The 14,620-nt window shown below is 36.5% G+C and overlaps 1 protein-coding gene across 1 annotated transcript in view; it reads left to right on the top strand.

The window, feature by feature from the left end:
• The window catches only part of LOC123876407, a 43,555-nt gene that overhangs the window by 21,049 nt on the left and 7,886 nt on the right, over positions 1-14,620 (top strand). The window contains exon 2 of the mRNA XM_045922649.1: positions 12,385-14,304. Within this exon, the coding sequence (XP_045778605.1) occupies positions 12,386-14,304 (1,919 nt within the window). The 5' untranslated portion in view covers position 12,385. The remainder of the gene's footprint in view (positions 1-12,384; positions 14,305-14,620) is intronic.

Genomic DNA, 14,620 nt, shown 5'->3' with positions numbered 1-14,620 from the left:
TAAAGTCTGCCTGACATAATTCTTATCAATCCTATTTAAAATATTACAAACGCAATAGTTTGTATGTATGGACAAAAACTATGGACGGATTTGGCTGTTTGGAATGGAGATAGATTATTATACCCTGGATTAAAACATAGGCTACTTTTTATCCCGGAAAATCAACGAGTTCCCACGTGATTTTTAAAAACATATATCCATGGGAACGAAGTCGCAGGCATCAGCTAGTGTGAGGATTTCTTGCACATAGGTTCCTTGTTCAGCCGTTTGAAAGTTATCAGCTCTTTTCTAGTTACTGTAAACCTTCACTTGTCGGGGGTGTTATAAATTTTTAATTTACACTTGTTGTAATAGTGTTTTTGTAGTAAAAAAAAATTGATATCTCATCCCTTTATGGTTTGGTTGGTGCTTTATTAGTGATTCTTACAAGTATCTCTAATATTAATGAGATCATTTCAATTTTACCTGTAATTTGACTAATACACAAGTATCCATTCTCTCCCATGTATAGACGAGACACGTCCACCGCAATGTTCTTTGTCTCCTAACTCTCATGTTACCGTATAAGGAGAGTTAATCACTTGCCAGCTATTTGCACGTGCGCTACTATAGCCGAGCTGCTCTAATGTTATGGGCATAGTTTAGAAAGATTTCGCACTAGGAATGCTCACGTCTCACGTCGATGGCGATAACGTTTGATTTGAATTAAGAAAACTCATTGGTGATTTGTCTTACTACTACATACTAGAAACTAGCTGTTCTTTCTTTTCCAAGAACTTCTGAGCCATGAGTATCAGCGATCTAAGTATCTTTTTAACCCCCGACCCAAAAAGAGGGGTGTTATAAGTTTGACGTGTGTATCTGTGAACTAAATCTCCTAAACTAATGAACCGATTTTAATTTAGTTTTTTTTGTTTGAAAGGTGGCTTGATCGAGAGTGTTCTTAGCTATAACCCAAGAAAATCGGTTCAGCCGTTTGAAAGTTATATCAGTTCTTTTCTAGTTACTGTAACCTTCACTTGTCGGGGGTGTTATAAATTTTTTATTTACACTGGTATGCTGCATGTTACAGTGTGCCTAGTGGGATATTTTTAACCTATTCGATCGCGTAAAAGTTAACTGCGTTTTGTATGGAATTGAAACAGCGCCATCTTCTTGTCACTAGATGGCGCTGTTTCAATTCCATACAAAACGCAGTTAACTTTTACGCGATCGAATAGGTTAAAAATCTCCCACTAGGCACACAGTGCTTGATGTCGAACCCTGCAGTGTATTTCAAAGCTAGTATCAACTTGAGCAGAGCGGAGAGGAGATATTGTATTCAGTCGACCAGTCCAGATTTCTATCTGATCTGAAACTCCAAGCACATCTCTCTCCAGTGATCCTGAGCTTTCTTATTGAGGCACATAGTTCGCTAGTTCCCACTAGTTAAACCGATTAGTTCAACCGTTGAGCCAGTCAGAGTTTTTAGCTATAACATATTATTCGTGGGCATGTGTTAGAAAACATGACCACCAGAACAATTCCTAATCACGACATTTGACTTTGAAAATTTACACTAGGATGGTAACAAATTGTAGTTTGTTTGCTTGCTAAAGCCTTTGGAGTTCTCAATCACATTCGCCTTTGAAAAGTTACACTGAAATCGCAGCAAATTGTATCTACCTAGTACCTAGTTTATTGCTTGCTTGCTAATTTTACTAGTCTTTTGTAACCGGCAAAGCGGTTCTATTAAATAATAACTACTGGAAAAAAACATAAACTGGAAACGGTTAGACCTTCTACGGCTTTACATCTGCCTGAAAGAATAATTGTCCGCACAATTTGCAGCTGCAGGCGGCTAAATGTCAACGTTAATTGAAAGCCAAGGCTTCATTCCTAGAGTTTTAATGCTTGCTAGTTTATAGTCGCGACTTCGCTAACGTTTTTGAAGTGATACACCTGTAGAGTAAAGTACAAATGATGGCGCAGCCTGAAAGCCTCTTTTTAACCGACTTTCAAAAAAAACAGGTTCTCGTGTTTTCAATGTCTCGTGCAATTCGGTGCGTTTTTAACCCCCGATCCAAAAAGAGGGGTATTATAAGTTTGACGTGTGTATCTGTGTATCTGTCTGTGGCATCGTAGCTCCTAAAATAACGAACCGATTTTAATTTAGTTTTTTTGTTTGAAAGGTGGCTTGATCGAGAGTTTTCTTAGCTATAATCCAAGATATTCGGTTCAGACGTTTGAAAGTTATCAGATCTTTTCTAGTTACTGTAATCTTCACTTGTCGGGGGTGTTATAAACTTTTAATTTACACTTGTTATAATATTGGTGTAGAAAAGTATTACCTTTTTTGTGCATGAACGCCCACAACTATTATGTCGAACAATTAAAAAAAAGTTAACCATTGCCACGCGGCAACTTTTTTTCTTCCACGCCGACACGCTGCCTTGCCTTACCATATGGCACGGCGCGTGCCTATTGATACGGGCCACAGGATACGTTGGAGTAACCATGCATGTCTGCCACAGGTCAAGTAAATACTTCGTACTTACTTACCTACTTTTATTGGTATTAATTACACGACTGCCAGAAAAAATGAGTGTGATCTTTGAAGGGTTTATTTATATATGTTTGTTTAATAATATGTCACTGGATATGTATGTAATCCGCCTTTGTATACAATTTCTAGGAAATGTATGTAGGTATATAAATTTTTTAAAATAAGCAGGATGTGTAAAATAAATTTTACTAGAAACATACATATTTCCTAGGAATTCTATACAATTCCTAAACAGCAATCGGAAATGTGTCAAATTCGGAATGAAAAATGTCTCCAGGTACAAATATTCATACCTATAGGTACCAGTGTGATTGTGTTTATCTGTTTGTGATCTAGTTATGCATAAGGGTCAAATGTGGCCCAGACCGAAATCTGCGCATGTCTTCCACGCAGTGTTGTCTGTCTTACTTACCCCTAAGGTGTAAAAAGCGCAAAGCCTGAAGCTCGCGAAGGAGGTACAGTGTACAGTAAGCGACTCCCGATAGGAACCCACTATTAACTACAAGTAATAGGTACGTACAGACCTACTCTTACTTGACAACATGGGAAACATATTATGTTACAACTTACAACTTAGTTTAACCTTTAGTTAAAGGCCTACCGGGTCTTCACTATTTTTACGTAATGTAACTTTCACCTGCATGGGCGCGGAAGTCCCAACTCGATCAAGTATTCACTATTTAACGTTACAGTGTTGTATGGATTATGGGATAGGGACAGATGTTGACGAACCGGTAAGGAACGTTAAGAATGCGTCAAAAGGAACGCGCGCCGGTCTTGTTTATACAGGTTGTTTCGAAAACGCTAAAAAAAACCACTAAACATATTTTTAGCTATCTATCTACTTGGGTAGATAAATTCAAGATACATATTTACTTACCTTTTACTGTTCTCAGTACGTTAACTGACTAATACAGATAATCTGTATTTTGTAATACTCTATCCAGTTATTTATCTAATAACGTTTAATGATATGTTACAGTGTATGGACAGATGTTGACGAACCGGTATGGAACGTTAAGAATATGTCAAAAGTAACGTAGGTCTTGTTTATACAGGTTGCTTCGAAAATAGTTCTTTTATTGTACTACCTATTGAAACAGTTATTTTATTAACTTTAAAATTTTCGTAGACTAATTAGGCATATCGAGTATTTAATAATGAAATGTTACAGATGTTGTTTAGAAAATTTATGCAGTTAAAATTTTGCAAATTATGAATTTATGCAGGGAATAAGATAAGTACCTACCGAGAGCATCAGGTGGTTCACAAAAAATAGCATTGAATTCAGAACGCTTTTGCAAAATCTTAAATTAATATAAATCTGCTACTAGAAATGTTTACTAGGTAGTACCTACAATCCCATCAATTTACATAACCGGAGCAAGTTTCTACATTCATTAGGTATGCTAATTAATTTGTAGCGATTGCGTGATCGGTGATCGCTTGATCAAGTTGAAAGTTACACATACATAAACAATAGGTGCCACGGAGTCTAACAATATGTCATTATGCGTACAGCTGTATGTCAACTATTTTGTTTTGACTCGGATAACTATGCAATCCAGTCAGTGCCACCGGATGGCCAATAGCGAAGTTATATTGACTTATCTTTATTTACTCTAATAATTAATAGAGCGCGTAACAAAAGTACAAGATAAAGTGCAAGAACTAAATCTTCATGCTAACTAACCCCATGCGGAATTTTAACTACCTACTTACAGCTTGAAAATTTGTGATAATAGTATAAACGATTGGGTATATCATTGCAAATATTCATAAGTTTTATTGAATTTATAAAATCTAAAACACTTAAGCAAACTGTCTTAAACAAATAAGCAATCATCGATTCATATTAATAATGGTAATTGACGTAAACTGAACATAACACCACACTTCGAACATTTGCCATAAATTTGGATAGGAAAATTTGCATGCAAAATGCTTAACTCATACATTATAAATCATCGTTTACCTCCCATTGTGCACAAGTTACGTCCAAACTCCAAACCCATTAAAATACCTAAGTACTGATATGTATTTTGGAAGTAAAACTTCATTAGGCGTGACTTGAGAGTAGCTCAGACGCTAAACAGAACAGATGTTTTGAGGCTGCCATCATTCAACGAGGTGTTTACTTGCTTAAGAGATATACTTTGTTATAATAAAAAACCTTTGGCCGCTTCATCTTCAAACTGGAACCCCTCTCGCTCCTATATTTAGAGAGCTGAAAAAAAAATAAGTAAATTAAGTTACTCAGGGATCCTAAAAAATGGGTAACATGCCTAGGCTCTTTCAAAATCAATGGTTACATGTCAATCAAAATGAGTACTTATCTAGCGAAAAATTAACTTGTTAAGTACTTATTTTATTGAGAATAAAATTTAAATGTTATTCTCTTCACATCCTGTATATGATATAATTATTACTACAGTTGCATCTAAACACGGGGTGATAAGAGGCGGCGCGGGCCCCTCGCCAAACAGGGAGCTCGCACCTGGCAGTAACCATAGCGATCAAATCACTACATCGATGGCTTTCGCCTTTTAATCGATAATATCTAACGGTTTTTTCTTGTTCAAAGGTGTGATTTACTTGCCATAACTACAATGTAATATAACTTGGATGAAACATTTAATATTTTTTATTAAAATTGAATTCTAAAAAACCACATTTTTATTTTCAATACCGTAATTTTTATTGCTATTAACTTGTGTTTTATTTTTAACCTCCGACCCAAAAAGAGGGGTGTTATAAGTTTGACGTGTGTATCTGTGTATCTGTGTATCTGTCTGTGGCATCGTAGCGCCTAAACGAATGAACCGATTTTAATTTAGTTTTTTTTGTTTGCAAGGTGGCTTGATCGAGAGTGTTCTTAGCTATTATCCAAGAAAATCGGTTCAGCCGTTTGAAAGTTATCAGCTATTTTCTAGTTACTGTAACCTTCACTTGTCGGGGGTGTTATAAATTTTTAATTTACACTTGTTACACGTATTTAAAAATAAAATACTTATATAATTTGGAACACCTTTTAGTTAAGTGTTGCCTTCTAATTGCTTAATCATTAATGAACCTTACTTTCACCTATTTCTTAGAAAATTTTTTATGTTGGATCATAGTAGGTGAATCACCTCGGACACCTCAAAAATAATTTTACGAGGTGCATTATGGTTCCGAGTTAATATTTTTTTTAGTTTAAGAAAAATGCTCAAAAAATATTACTATGTGTTTCTATCAACAATACACCTAGCGGTATATACAGTTTGGTACATTAACAAGCACCCACCTAACAAACACATTTCTTATAGGTGAACGTTTTTCTACGCAGTATGGACTGTGGTATGGAGTAGCAGTTTGTTAACATTTTTCACGCTTACATATAAACCTACAAAGCTTTCCAAACGAAAGCATAGGTTTTTTTCTACTACTTTATTGCTACTCCGACGTATTACCTTCGAAGTTCATATCTACGAAGTTTTTTCGAACACCAAACATTTTTATCAAAGAGCACAATATTAAAGGATACATAAGTAGGTACAGAATAACTATTTTAATAATGGACAGTTTATACCGGCTGCGCTGCGTTTAGTGAGCTTTTGCATGTAAGTAAAATTTTAGAATTTCCCTTCGAATCTAACTGTAAGAAAAGATTTTCAGAAACTCTACTCGAGAGGGACTGATCAGCCTTTTTTGTGGGTCTATACGTAAACACTTGTCCACACGCTTGCTAGTGCTTGTTGTTTGCTGTCGCAAGCATGCCTAGCAAGCAGAGCAGCTAGTACTTTATAACACCATGGCACGGCAAAGGGCGCGTGCCGTACAGCCAAGCGTGGCGTATGGGGACGAGCAGATGACACGCGACCGTTACGCCAGCTGCGGGGAAAGGATGCGTTTTCGATGACTTATAAATGGCCTTTTTAGGGTTCCTTCCCAAACGGTAAAAACCGAGCCCTATTAATGTCATTTTGCTCTCTGTCTGTCTATCTGCGTGTCACAGGTCTCTAGCTCGTAGACGAAATTAGTAACAAACTTAAAATTTTGGTTTTAGGAGTCGAACGTTGACAAAACCCGAATATTGAATTAGAAATTATATATGAAAGAGCGGTTATAAAAATACACACTCAATTTCAAATCTCTACCTATTATAGTTCATGAGTTACAGCCCGCTGACAGACAGACGTACCGACATGGACAGGACGGACGGACAGCGAAGGCTTAGTAATAATGTAGGGGCCCCTTGGCACCCTTCGGATACGGAACCCTCAAAAGATTTGGAAGAAAAAAAATTAATGTAATGATTATGTGCCACATAAGAACCACTGGTCACGGACGCATCACCATTGAAGCGCAGCAAATGTGCCATTTCTTCAATTCGTTCATGCTTTCGCTACACGATCGCTACTTACTAGTACACATTAACGACAAATCCGTCGATAAAATGTTGCTATATCTACCTTACTTTAAAGTTAAACTAGCTTGTGCCCGCGATTTCGACCACGTGAATTTAGATTTTTTCAAATCCCAATTGTAATTTTGTCAAAAATCTTTACTTATTTGCAAAATCTTGACGCAGTGGTTTGCGCTGTACCTATACGTTAATCTTTCAATTTGTCAGTTTTTATTTTTTTGCCGACTGTGGCGAAGCCTATGTATGAATGTATGTCCGTTTCTATGTTCGCTCGTAACTACTCAACGGTTCAACTGATTTTGATAAATAACTGACTCGTAATACACCATCAGATTCATCTTGATGGCGCGGACGTGCATATCACTGCATAAAATTATTACAAAATCAAAATGGCGGATTTTATGCGCTTTAATGTGCGGGCTAAAAAACATTCAGTGCAAACCATAGTCGGTTTTTTTGAAAACTTTTTGAATTAAGTACCTAACTTGTTATTTCATTTGTGAGGCTCTGTCCCAAAAGTGGTACAATGGAACCAGCCGATATAAAAAAAATTATGATACAAAATGTCCCCAGTGTGCTCTAAAACTTAATATTTACATCGATGGCTATTTACAAGTAAGTAGTGACGTATATGTTGCTCTGATTCGTGATTCAATTGCAACAAAAAGTGCAACCATAACTCAGAACGTTTGCTCACCTACTTTTTCTGAATCTATAAATCAGCCTAGCGATTAGCCTGTTATTTTGCTAATGTCAATCTTAATTAGATTATTAACAGTTATTAACTGCACTTATGCATTACAATTATGCAAGTTGCGTTTTAGAACGATTTTATTACGTGGAGTTGATAATAAACTCCACCGAATTATATTTAACTAGCTGACGCCCACGACTTCGTCCGCGTGGATTTAGGTTTTTCGAAATCCCGTGGGAACTCTTTGGTTTTCCGAGATAAAAAGTATCCTATGTGCTAATCCAGGATATTATCTATCTCCATTCCGAATTTCAGCCAAATCCGTCCAGTGGTTTTTGCGTGAAGGAGTAACAAACATACACACACACACACACACACACATACAAACTTTCGCCTTTATAATATTAGTGTGATGTGATTGATACATACTGGCTCGGCTGGGAATTTAGGAAGATCTTGTACTGCCACTTTAATAAGTCACCTTGAATGAAGAAAATATAACTTTTTTAATAAAATTTAAACTTGAGTAAAATGCCTTTAAACTCAATGTCAAAACAACTAACTAAACGAGCGAATTAGCAATTACACTCATTCATTGTTTCCATTGAAGCATATCTAAATGTACCAGGGAGACAGCAAGCGGAAGAAGTCGACAAGGGCCCGACTATCACGAAGGTCAAAGACATGTGGATAATGTGTTGGTATGATAAAATTCTTAGCGTGTTTTATGTACAACTTCTTCCTGCTTATCTCTACTTGGTTATCTAAATGTTTTAGAATTGAAGACTTCATAGGAAACTTTGAGCACGTAACAGGAGTCCGAATCTTTGTAGATAAATAAATCCAGTTTCTTCTTAGATCTAGCATATTTCAGAGAGTTTTTTTTTAATTTCATTATTTCAGTTACTCGTTATAATTATCCTTGAGCTTTCTAGGTACTCACGACACTGCAGCAGGGCCGATCTAGGCCTTTTGGAGCAATCTAGGTTGATCCCTACCCTTAGGTTGCTACAATCTAGGAGATATCGGCATATCTGCTCCTGCCAGCCTATGTAGGATTTTTTCCGCTGGTAAAAATGCAACTACGCATCCCACACAAAAGCGGGTACGTGGGTCTAGGCTTACCTAAAGCGGGAGAAGGTGAGCATTTGTCTTCTTCTTCTTCCCTGTCTTCTTCTGCGGAGCGAGTGGGCGTTAGCATCCAGCTCTCGCTCCCTAGAATGACCCTATACATGACATGTTTAGGAGGCAATCTAGGATCCTCCCCAGTCCCCACTTTTTCACCCCAAATCGGCCATGTCGCAGTGTCGTGAGTGGAATGCTTTATTGCTATCAAGTTCATAGTAGTTGTAATAGGTAACAAAATAACGATTTCTCAGTCCGTTAGCCCGCATCCCCTATTTTTTACTAGTGGACGTAACTCGAGAAGCATTGTAATTTGTAAGACTTCTCTACTTTTACTATTTTATTTCTATAGGTAGTTACCTAGGTAGGTACTATGAAATCAAAAACTAAGAAATTTCCAAAAGGAAATGATTATTTCCGGTCGTTAATATTGAAAGAATTGTTTAAATGACTAAATGAAGGTGTTATAGAGTTAGATTTTTTTCGAACAAACTTTTACAAGTTCTTTTGAATCATCAAGTTACCACCATCCAATTCAAAGAATGAATATAGGAGTATAATGGAACTAAAAGGCTAAAAGTCCATAATGTCATTACATTACTTCCCAGAAAGTAGCTATGATCGCAATTATGAGCAATCCTATTTAACCAAAAAAAAACCGGTCAAGTCCGAGTTGGATTCGCATACGAAGGGTTCAAGTTTTTTTTTTGTGATATACCCCAGATTCACGGTTTTCGGATTTTTCCCTTTACTTGTGCCATAAGATATATTATAATCGCTACTAATATTATAAAGAGGTAAAGGTTTGTAGGTACTAAGCTAATCTCTGGAACTACTGAACCGATTTTGAAAATTCTCTCACCAGTAGAAAGCTACGTTATTCCCGAGTAACGTAGGCTATATTTTATTTTATTTAAATTATGATCCCTACGATTCTAATAAGCTTCCCGTGTGAAGCTGTGGCCTACCCCATAGATTTTGATTCCCTTGACGGGTTTTGACAGACAGAAAGACAACGAAGTGATACTATATATATAAGTAACTGGAGATACGGAACCCTGAAAAACTGAAGAAATCCAAGGTATTTATTTTAATAGCCCCTCAGCTAGCTAGATGTCCTCACATAGCTAAGCCAGCATTCTTATTATCCGACCGCTAATTTTCAAAAATATTTCTGAGTGATTAGCGGTCGTTAGAGTGCGTACGCGCAAGCATTAGTGCGGGGTTGACGGTTTGCGCAACCACCTCATTGGAGCTGCTGCTTATGCGTAACACTTCGTGATATTATGATTGACTAGCCGGTGCCCGCGACTTCGCCCGCGTGGATTTAGGTTTTTCGAAATACCGTGGGAACTCTTTGATTTTCCGGGATAAAAAGTAGCCTATATGCTAATCCAGGATATTATCTATCTCAATTCCAAATTTCAGCCAAATCCGTCAAGTAGTTTTTTCGTGAAGGAGTGACAAACATACACACATGCACACAAACTTTCGCCTTTATAATATTAGTGTGATAAATCCAGTCATAAATATACTTAAGCCTTTTCAATAGCCTACATATTAAAATTAGAGTTATAGTTGTTGAAAATACTAATTATTTGTTCATGAACACTTTTTTTTTGTGATGTAACAACAAATTGACGGTTTTGAGTTTTTTTCCTTTACTTGTGCTATAAGACCTACCTTGCTGCCAAACATGATTCTACGTCAACGGGAAGTACCCTATAGGGTTTCTTGACAGATAGACAGACAACAAAGTGATCCTATAAGGGTTCCTTTTTCCTTGTGTGGAACCCTAAAAATGCGAAAATCACGTCGATCTGCTGCTCTGTTGCGGCGTAATTCCACAAACAAACACTTTTAATGATATTATAGTACGGTCTAGCTAGCTAGTGATTCATGTTTTTTACACTTTACCATTTTTTCTACCATTATCTTTATCTCAGAATTTACTAAAAACCTTTAGTAAAAAAGGAAGAATTATTTTGTAAAGAAAATATGTGGTTAATAATTGTCATTTAAAGGTTATATTAGGTACTAACTATTAACAAAATATGTATTGAAGAATGATTAACATGTGTTGCCAACAATATACATACATATACAGTTTACTTAATTGGTTTAACAACTTAACCCAAGCTTAACGTGTCAAACGATTTATTAACCGCACCACGTACCAAAGCTAATTGTATGAAATCAAATTACTTGAGATTTCCCATACCGAAGCAAATTGATTTTATATTGCCAAATATTTAGCTCTCACGTGTAAATGCAGTTTGGCATAGGAATTAGGAAATTAATAGTTGGCTTAAGGTCAAATTTTGAGTACTTAGATATTTTTATGTTTTGAAATTCTTGTAAATATTAATGGGCGTAGGATAACATGGAAAAACAATTACTTTAATTGAAAATTACGTAATAAAATAAAATTTAGTAAGTTTCTTTTTCTCAAAGTATCAATGCTTCAATAGCAGGTAATATTATGAATACGAAAGTGTGTCTGTCTGTCTGCTAGTTTTTCACAGCCCGTCCATTCCACCAATTAGTACGAAAGGTACATGCAACAAAGCTAGGTTTGCACCCATCCATAGACGCTTGTACTGTCGGGAGCCTTGTTGCTCACTGTACAGTGATACCTTGCATCTCGGAGACGGACATAGGCTATTTTTGGCCCAGAAAACCTAAGAGAAGAGTTCCCACGGGATTCTTAAAACGGCTAAATCCAAGTGTATAATTTGCAGGCATTATTTATTTGGTACAGAGATAGCTTGCAGCCTTGCATCACGCAGATGGACATATCTGGGATACTTTTGATCCCGAAAATTCAAAGATTTTCAAAAATTCGGACCCACACAAAGTCGCGGGCATTATCTTAAATATAAACAAGGTCTGAGACCTATATAGAAAACCATTTTATTGCAACCAGGGTATTTGCAAACACTTGTAAAGTAGGCAATTATAATGCAAGACTTAACTTATCAAATAATAATAAACATTGACTTACTTGATACAGACTACTGCCATTGCCATTATCGATATGTAACGCTATTCAGTTAGTCTGACTCATTACAATATTGACTCAGAGACAAACCGCAAGTCCTATTTTATATAGAGTTAAAAAGAGTAATTAGCTGATTTACCCCTCAAGGAGATATCTATCCTATCGAAACAGATACTACGTCGAAATTAGTTTGCGGGCTATAACAATGACTTCGAATTTACAAATAAGTAGTTCACATGGACTTCAATGCCCAGTTTCTAAGTCAAAAGCAAACGAGGGGTGCCGAAATCAAAGCTAGCGAACATTTCAATGCCCTTGCACTCGAATATAAAAGAATCTGCAACGGATTTTAACATCTGCCTGCAACGTGCTTTTGAATGTCAAAGCTTTATTTTGTAACATTTATACAACACCATAGGTACATTTTGCTTTAAAATAATGTCCCACAGAGAGAAAAAACTTCGAAGAGAAGGCGACACGCATTATGCGTCGTGAACTTAGGCCCGGCTATAATGGACCGAAAAATTACGTCATTTGAGCCGATCATTACACCCGTCACCTCCAATTTTCCCACGAGTCAATTTACTTAACTCTTTGTTTTTTTGTTGTAGGATGTCAAATTTTCAACGAACAAGAAGCAAGGTTTGGTGGGGTGACTCATCGCCGAATGTTGGCAGCCCAGTGGTTCAACCTGAGTGGAACCAAAACGAGCGCAGAGACGAACAAAATTGGGAGCCGCAGCTGCCTCACTGGATAGCAAATCAGCCTGAACAAAGAAACGTTAGCGCCGATAATTTAGCGCAAGCAAATAATATGCCGAATCAGTGGCCTCTCCGACATGGCAGCCCCGGCAGCCATAAGAGTCAAGATTCAGGATTCTCGGACTCCGATAGCTCTCCGCCCGTATCTCAATATTATTCTACGCCAGATAATAGTGATAAGGATAAAAGCGATAAAAATAAATCGTCGAATAGTAGCGACTCGAATAACAATGAGAATATTACTGTTAAACAAGCAAACGATTCTCAAAACACACTGCATTGTAAAGATGTGAATAATTCAAACATGTCGAATAATGTTAATTCTGCAACTCCAACACCAAAGCCTCGATTAAGAAGTAGCAGCGTAATACAAACTCCTTACGACTTACAAAAATATTGCGAAGTTCACCATGATGAAGAGCATATGGAGTTATTGAAAGACAAAGAAAATGAGAATACAAATAAAGTAGAATCAAAATATCATTCTCCGAAAAACATTAACAATGAGTCACAGAACAAGGAGAAGGTAACGAAAACAATAAACAAATCAGTAAGTTCGAACTCTTCCAAAAATGTTAACAATGCTACACAAAACTCTCCAAAACTAAAGAGTAATAAGGAAAATAGTCCAAATACGAGTGCAATACAAATAGATACCAAAGATATATCTGTAAAAAATTTAAATATTTTAAGTCCGTCTAAGAAATATCCGATTAAAAAGTTTGTATCCAGTACAGATAGTGACAGTACGAAGACGAGCAAAATAGCTAAAGTAAAAGATTTGGAGACAAGTAAAAATATATCAGACGACAGTTTTGAATACATTAAGCTATCACACAACAATGAAATTGCGGTCAACAACCAGCCTAGAGTTCGAACACCTATTTCTAATGTTACATACGTACCTACTGAAAGAATTTCAACGGCAAAACCAGAATACAAACGTAGTATGTCTAATGAAGAAAGTATTCCTATTTCAACTACACCTAAATTTCAGAGGAATAGACTTAATCAATCGCTCAATTTTGAGGGACAAAGGTTAGACCAACAAATACTGGACATTCAAGAAGGATATCATTCCTTAGGGTATATCGACGAAGATGAATTACCAAAACCAGAAAAATTAAGTCCAAAAGAGCAAATGCATAAACCTATTAAAGCATTACTAGGTAAAAATATCATGGATAGTCTAAATTTAAAGCCAACTAAAAAAGCTGGACCCAAATCCAAGTATCGATTGGCTAAGGATCAATTTAAGTTATTTACAACAAAAAAAGAAAAGCCCGGTGTTGTGGCGGACAAAGCTGGGGGAGTTTTGAATGGAAGTCGAGTGCCATCGTTAGGTCTACCTAGGACTTGCGATCAAAGCTCCTGGGTAATCGTGGGGTATCCAGTACAACAAGAAATGTTGATACCTAATTATAACGAAAGACTGGTAGGAACGGAAAGTGATACTAATGTAAAAGGAAAAGATAAAGGTGCCTCTAACGAAAATATTGATAAATGCAATCGACTAACCCCACCACCGCAATTTCAAGATAAACAAAGCATTCCATACGAGACCAATTCCAAAACAGACAAAAATTTAACACACGATTCAAAGAGAGAAAAATTAAAAATAGACGACATGAACTTTTCGGATCTTCAACTAGATTTAGGTTGTACTTCGACGCCAAAAATGCTAGCACCTCATGAATATATGAATGGCGCTCAAAATAGCAGCACGAAGAATTCTCGTAGAGTTAATCTGCTAGAAAATTTTAATGGCGGGTAAGTGGCTCTTACTTTCATTGATAAGCGTGAACTCTATACCGGCACAAGTTCACTGCCTATTGTTTAAAATTTCGGAAGTTGATTAATAATTTGATACGGTATATCTACCTACTATGTTTTTAATCCCTTACATTTGTATTTTTTGTTCTATTTAAACTACTGACTGACATATCAACACAGCCTAAACCACTGGGTCTAGAAACTTTAGATTTTGCATGTAGGTTTTCTTTATAAATTAAACTTCTACCAAGAAATAATTTTTAGTAGTTCCATACGAGTGAAGCCCAGCTAGATACCCAGCTAGAACCAGTTA

This window comes from Maniola jurtina, chromosome 21, assembly GCF_905333055.1.
Source record: "Maniola jurtina chromosome 21, ilManJurt1.1, whole genome shotgun sequence".
NCBI classification, from domain to species: Eukaryota; Metazoa; Arthropoda; class Insecta; order Lepidoptera; family Nymphalidae; genus Maniola; species Maniola jurtina.
The sequence above is the reverse complement of the archived record's forward strand: the minus strand, read 5'-3'. Positions and strand labels throughout refer to the sequence as shown.